The following is a 7,700-nucleotide window of genomic DNA, read 5'->3' as shown; positions in this document are numbered from 1 at the left end:
TTTTTTTTTTTACAAAAACAGTTAATTTCTGTAGCCCACGTTCTCACAGTCTTGGAAATACACTCTTAAATCTCCAAATTCACCTAAAACATTAGCAAGAAAGCTTAAGATTTAAAAGTTTTTAGATGTTATTTTAAGATTTATATTACACCTATTGTATTATGTTGGTTTTTTTTTTATTACACAAGCTCTTACTGTGTTACACATGATCACAACACCAGCTAAGGAGAGCATGTTGAGCAACAGAGGAGATTGTTCTTTGTTGGCTCCACAGGAAAATATCACAGTCACAAGAGACTGCAGTGCTTTCAGTGTGAGGGACAAAGAAAACCAGAAGGACAAAATTACGGAGCCAATCGTCCATGTTTAGACCTAGTTCTCATCCTGACCTCTTCCTATACATATGTTTCTGTGGTACAATGTAAATACACCGAAGTGATACCGTTCTCTTACCTCATATGTACCAACTCATGCCACGGGCAGCTTCATTCCCATCATAAATTACCCTGCAGATCTATGACGTAACTGCCAGCACTCCTAATGACAACCATAGTGTTGTACAGTCTAGTACTCGGTGTCGGTGTCAGCTCTCACTATTCTAAACAACGCTACAATGAACATCCTTCAGGGTACGTCAGTGTCTGAATTAAAGGAATGTGGGGATTTTTAGAAAATAATTTTTATTATGTTACGAAACATATCCTCAGAAATAGTGTACCGTTTGTATTCCTATCTTTGTATAGTCCCTTTCCTCATTTGCCAGTGTAGGTCTCTGCGACCTAAAGAATTTGGCAATAGCGGTAAATGACCTTATCAGAGACACCAACGCTGCTCTTTTCCCCTTGCTTCTTCTTCTCTTGTCCAGCAGTTCAGACATTATGGGTGGCACCGTAAGGGAGGTCGCACTATGACGGATTAACACCGGCACCGTAAGGGAGGTCGCACTATGACGGATTAACACCTCTGGGCAGTAGAAGTTGACTTTCCAATCTGGATTAAGTCACAGACGTCTGAAGCTCTTGGTTGACATATTGGCCCCATTCTCTTGAGAAAATCTGGGTTAAAACTGCCATCTGAAGGGCTGGAGAGATGCATCAGTGAGTAAGAGCACTGGCTGTGTTTCCTGAGGACCCAGGTTTGATTCTCAGCACCCACAAGGTGGATCACAACCATCAATAACACCCGTCCCAACACCCTCTTCTGGCTTCCATGGACACTTGACAAACCTGATATGCCCCAGACATACATTCAGGCAATATACTTTGATGATGATAATGATGATGATGATGATAATGATGATGACAACAAGTACAGTGAAGCCACTTTGGGTTCTCAGCCCATGAAACCACAGATGTTTGCTGTTGAAGTTTCTGCTCTTCGGGGTAAGTTATTAGCAGTAGAAAATGACTGCTAATCAGAGGTGAGCAAGCGTGTGCCCCATACCTTCATTGCCAACTGCGCTCTAACGGGAGGAATACCCACCGAATTGTCTGACAGTTGTTGACTCTTTACTGAGACCAGGTGCTTTATTTGGCTTGGCTCTTTTAATTTTTCTTCTGACGTGTTTTGTTTTCACGCCTCTTGCTCTTTTTATCTGTCAAAGGGTTTAAAACTTTCCTGCTGAAATGTCAGACTTACTCTATATTAATATATTATCTCAGTCTCTGATGCTGATGTTACAAAGGTTATCCCATATTTTCTTTTTTTTTTATTATTGAGAAAAGGAAAAAAAACAAGTTTCCGCCTCCTCCCAGCCTCCCATTTCCCTCCCCCTCCTCCCACCCTTCTCCCCCTCCTCCCACCCTTCTCCCCCTCCCTCTCCAGTCCAAAGAGCAGTCAGGGTGTCCTGCCCCATATTTTCTTATTTACTATTTACTCTTGCTGTTTCGTTTTGTTGCGGTGGGGTCTCTCTGTGTAGCCCTAGCTGCCCTGGAACTCTCTATGCAGACTAGGCTGGCCTTGAACTTAAGGAGGTCCACCTGTCTCTCTCCAGAGTACTCATATTAAAGGCATTAGCCACCTTACCCAGCTTCCTTATTTACTTTTCACTTAAGCTACTAATAGCTTGGGAGCTTTTAATTTCATACTCAACTGCAGTCTTCTTTATACAGATTCTGTCTTTATGTCTATGCTTCTAGAATCTCCTCCTTATCACAACATTGAGTTAGATGCCTCAATGTACATTTTCTATGCATGTTCAAAATTAAATATCTAACTTAGCTGTAGTTGAACAAATATCGGTGAAATGTGATCTTATTACTTTTTTGCAAGCGAGAAAAGAAATAGTTTTTTTTTGCAGAGAGAAAACAGTTACACAAGTAAAAGCATCTAAGTAAATGCAATAAATGTATTGAAAATTTCCATTTATCATTATTAGCTGCAAATTACCAACTAGCTGTTCTAAGCCAGGATCTGTGCCAAATGCACACAATGGTCACAATGCTAGCATTAATATCTCCACTTTGCAGATGAAGAATGTGAAGCTCAGAAAGGTTAGGTGATTTGCCTAAGGCCACACAGCTAATGCGTGTTGGAGCCAAGATACGTTTATAATATCCTATAGCAGCAATTCCATCCCTAAAAAAACACATGAGCACAATTCATGATCCAGCTGCAAATAATTACCAAATTATCCTCCATTTTATCTTTAAATATATGGAAATAACCAAGATGTGACAAAATGGGGAGCTAGCTGAAATTTCAAATGTTTCCAAGACTGAAATGCTTTATTAATAGTTTTTCTCTGTAAATTTATAACAATTAGAGAAAAATCAGTGACTGTGTTTGTGAACAAAGTTTATAATCCAAGCCTACTTAAAACAAACTTGTGTTTTAAGTAGGAAAGCATGTATCATCTGCTTGTGGGGATAATCTCCTGTGGGGACCAGGTACAAACGCCCCCAGGACAGAAGCTGCACCCTGGGCAGAGGTGGGGCGGTACTTGAGCAGTGTTAGAAGGACTTCCATCGCAGGGACAACACAGGAAACAACCTGAGGAAAGAATAAGAATATATTTAGGGAGCCGAGCGGTGGAGGCGCACGCCTTTAATCCCAGCACTCGGGAGGCAGAGGCAGGCGGATCTCTGTGAGTTCGAGGCCAGCCTGGTCTACAAGAGCTAGTTCCAGGACAGGAACCAAAAGCTAACGAGAAACCCTGTCTCGAAAATCCAAAAAAAAAAAAAAAAAGAATATATTTAGGATCTCCGTTTCAGTGCATGTTCATGTTCGTTTTGCTCCACGTCTCCGGGCCTGTGGTGAGGCAGACAGTGGTGATTGAAGGGCAGAAGAGAGCAAAGCTATTCATTTGTGGCAGTCAGGAAGGCGCACGGATGCGAGGAGGGATAGGCCTGCGTCATGCACACCTTGCCAGGAAAGCATGGTGCATCCGGCCCTGGCCCCTCCCCACCACACTTCTACCACTGCCTACTAGTGTGTCTGATTTTATTCATCAGTGAATGTAGTTAGAGCCCGAGTGTTCTAATCACCTCTCAATGGTCCATCGAGTTGGGTGTACGCCATTGGTACATGAACCTTTGGGGAACATTCATACAAGCACATGGATCAGAGGGAAAAGCTGAAGGAGACCCTGGAACTTGGTTCTGTTCCTTATCTGTTGGTATGGGAAGCGAGACCCACTAATAGGTATATTTAAAGGTATTAAGCAATCAGGGAACCACTAAATAATATAAATAATATTAAGAGTGTTAAAAAATATGGAAATCTATAAGTGTCCTCAAATGTATTCTTTAATTTTATTTTTAATTCTGTGTGTGTGTGTGTGTGTGTGTGTGTGTGTGCACAAGAGTGCTGGTGCTCGTGTATAGCAGAAGTTCTAGGTCTGTCTGGAGCTGGAATTAAAGGTGTCTGTCATAAGGGTGCCGGGGAGTGACCCTAGGTCCTCTGCAAGACCAGCACATGCTCCTTACTGCTGAGCCATCTTTCCAGCCCTAAAACCATATTTTAAAAAGTGGTTTAACTGGAATTCCCCCACATGGGGGATAATGCTCCTAAAAATCTTAGACTGTCAAATAACCCAGACACAGGCATGGGGTGTCTCTCTTCAAGTTGTTGGTCAGGGGTTGCCAAGAGACCCTCAGACAACAGAGACTCTCACAATTGTACTTGGTTGCCCAACAGAACTTGAGGGTAAAACACCGTCACTAAAGACAACACATTCTTTAGTCCAAAAACCAAGCAGGCACCAAACTCATCTTATTTCAAAGTGCAAGGGAACAAACTCCGAAGTTCTCAGCTAATAAATTATGAAAAATTAATTTTCATTTTGAAAAAAATGTGTTTTTTTAAATTAAACACAAGATCCAGGGCAACCATTGAGTTAAATTAAATTAAAAGTTTAGTTTAACTAAATTAACTTAAAAACCTTCGATTTCAAAGCAAAAAGCAATATCATTTGTGCAGACAAAGAATCTCTTCCAAAAGCAGTTTATGTTACATGCACCCAAAAACAACTTTTCTTAGAAACGAAAGGCTCTACCTCAGAATGAATACAGCCATCTGTTCCGAACGTCCTCTTCTGGGACTCATCTCCTTCGCGTCTGCAAATGAAAACAGAATTTACAAACTGCTCTTGCTTTTGCTCCACATAGAAATACTACTGGGATTTATTGAAATGGTCACTTTTTTTCATATAATTTGGTAATAGAACTGTCTCACCCTACTACTGCAGTGTTGTGGTACCCAAAGCACTGTGGTATGGTGTGTGTGTGTGTGTGTGTGTGTGTGTGTGTGTGTGAGAGAGAGAGAGATGTGGTGTGCATGTGTGTGAGATATGGTGTGTATGTATGATGTGGTGTGTGTGTGTGTGTGTGTGCATACGTGTGCAATGTGTGTATTTTCAACAACAACATTGACTAGGAGTTTTAAAGATTAAATATAGTCAGCAAAGTATTATAGAGGCTGACACTGCGACCCATGTCCACAATCCCCGGGGCAGGAAGGCTGGATGCTTAAGAACTCAATAAAGAAGGAGAAAGGGGTGAGGGGAGTGACAGTATTGGGAGGCCTTGATGGTTGGAGGTGGCAGTCTACTATGGCTTGGCAGCTCTCTCCAAGCTTGGCAACATGGACAAGGCCCACACTACTCCCTCATATCGCCTCCCTGGTGGAAGATACACTGTTCTCTACCTGATCTTTTTGGAGGCTGTCTCTAGGCCTGGATGCCTGACTTATCTCTAATATGACCCTGGATCCAGTTCCCTGCAGAAACCTTCCCCCTGCTGCCCACATGTGGTAATTAGACATTGTGCTAGGAACTTCACAATAGGACTGCGCTTCCACAGAAGAAATGGAAACTTGTACTGGGAGCCTTATGATAAGAGAGCATGCTGCTTAACGCAAGTTAGGTGGTTCCCAGGGTACCATTCCCAGCCCTATATATTCCCTATACTCTGGAATACAGTTGAGGTGATTCACTGAAGGTGCTGCTCCCGAGGCCTAGCTCTGTTGTGCTCACTGGTATTGCAAAGCTCTCTGTTGTCACTTCTGCCCCTTGTCCACATAGTCTGGTGGCCAACAGGCCAAGATGAAAAAGAAAACATCCTCACAGGAAGAAAAGAAGGAAAGAAAGAAAGGAGGGAGGGAGGGAGGGAGGTACCTCTGACTACCTGCTGCCTTTGTGTACCGTTTATATAAACGAGGGAGGGAGGAAGGGAGGGAAAGAAGGAGGAAGGGAGGAATGAAAGGAAGAGAATTAAAAATGTAGGAATTTCTACCCCTCCCCAGAAAATAAACCTTCCTGAGAGGAAAGAAGAATGGCTTGGCTGTGTTTAAAGATGAAGACGCTGGTGAAGAAAACAGTATCATGAGAGACACTATCCAGGAGCCTCAGGCAGCTTCTCTGAGATGGCTGGGGAATTTTGTTAAGGTACATCATATATTCTGAACTAAATCTGAACAAGAAAAAAAAACCTGAAGTGTAATGAAGCTAATCGTGCCTAATTAACTAATCATGTATTCATTAATATTAAGAAACTTTACAACAGTAAGACAAAATGAATTCAATTAAGTGTAACAGGATGTTAAACAGGACTTCTGCTGCCTCTGAGTTTTGACAGCACCACCAGAGGTTGAGAATATGAGGGATCCGGAGCTACTTGTGTTTGAAAGTTCATTCTAAAGCAAAATCAGTTTAGTGCAGAAGTCCTCCAGCCCCAGCGAAGAGCACAGAAGCCAGAAGTGAAGAGTGCTTGCCAGCAATGTGCGTTTCCAGGCCCTGTTCTCCAAGGTTTGGTGCTCAAGGTCCTGACTCTGAATCCCAGAAAACTGCATCCACATGGAGTCTATCCCGTTTAGGTAGAAGAATTCCGGGAATTCTAGAGGAACTTGGTCTCTGGGGCAGACTTTGGAAACACTGAACTGGAATGATGCCAGAAGTAAGGAAAGAAGACACAGTGTTTACAATTGTGAAAGAATACAAAATATATTGTTTCTGCCTCAGGCTTTGGATGCAGAATTCCTTAAATGTCTCAGAACCTCCTCAGTGCCTGAACAGCTTTGGTTCTGATGAAGCCGGTCTTGCTGGGTTCTGGGATGACTGTGTGTCACCAGTTTAGAAACATTGAGTCATGATGCAAGTTTAGAATTTTCTCTTCAGCCCCAACTTCTGGGAAGGGAAAGACAATACTGGAAATCATGTTCCCAATCAAACATGCTTCCATGATTTGGGGGGGTTTGTGGGCATTACCCGTGAGTCCGGAGGTCATATACAGGGTTCCACACCAGCCGTTGTTCAGGTACCTCTGACCACCTGCTGCCTTTGTGTATCGTTCATATAAACGAGCAAACGTCAAGTGTTTCCACAAATTCTGGAAGCCAGTTTCACAATTACTGGATCTGGACTCCTGGTACCTAAAGTTGGTAGTGAGACCTTACCCTGTGGAAGCTACAGTAACAGTCACTACGACAATTCCAGGTCAGCGTGCAATCGGAACGGCATGGCTTCACGGCCAGCTGGTGTCTGTGGAACACTGGAAAACTGTTCATGTTGAAAAGAATCCTCACATATCAGGAGGGATGTCTATACAGCCAAGAAATAGTTGGCTTTCCGATACAAAGATATCGTAAAAGGCGGACTGAGGTGGAAACCACAGCTACAGAGCAGGGCTTGGAGAGGCTGGTCACAGGTTTGTTCTAGAAAAGCGGGTTGAACCGAGGAAAGTTGAGACTACTAGAGAGAAGGGCTGTTTCCGTTTCTTCAGTATTGAGGGGCTAGGGACTGAGCTAGGGATCTTCATCCACGCCAGACAAGTGTCCTAGCAGACCAAGCTGTGTCCCAGCCCTATAAAATGAAATTAAGTGGACAAGAGGGGGCACAAATGGGAGAAAACATAAAGCATCTTAATGCCTACATAAAGATGTTAACGAACTCATTTGCAAGGCAGATTCTCCCTGAACAAGAATTCTAGTTTTAAGCATAAAGCTAACTTAACTGCTGCTCAGCTTAGCCTCGGGTAGGTGATGGACATGCTGAGGGGCACTGTTAGTCTAGAGATGCCTGGGAAATAACTCATTAAAGGTTAGTAAGGCAAGCAAGAAGTTTTCTTATTTGAGTCTGATTTATGAGGGCCTAAAACTAAAATTACCATCATGATATTAATAGTGTAGCCTCCAGACAGTACACACTGGACACTTGACTAGAGCAGAGGAGGAGCTATCCTCTCCCACAGACTGGACACTTGACT

The 7,700-nt window shown here is 42.9% G+C and overlaps 1 protein-coding gene across 1 annotated transcript in view; it reads right to left on the bottom strand.

Annotated features, from left to right (window-relative positions):
• The window catches only part of Dcdc1 (doublecortin domain containing 1), a 305,860-nt gene that overhangs the window by 168,377 nt on the left and 129,783 nt on the right, over nucleotides 1–7,700 (bottom strand). Inside the window, 1 exon segment of the mRNA XM_005364457.2 lies at nucleotides 4,496–4,556. Coding sequence (XP_005364514.2) covers nucleotides 4,496–4,556 — 61 coding nt within the window.

Source organism: Microtus ochrogaster, assembly GCF_000317375.1.
Source record: "Microtus ochrogaster isolate Prairie Vole_2 chromosome 14 unlocalized genomic scaffold, MicOch1.0 chr14_random_1, whole genome shotgun sequence".
Taxonomy (NCBI): domain Eukaryota; kingdom Metazoa; phylum Chordata; class Mammalia; order Rodentia; family Cricetidae; genus Microtus; species Microtus ochrogaster.
This window is presented reverse-complemented; position numbering and strand designations above follow the sequence as displayed.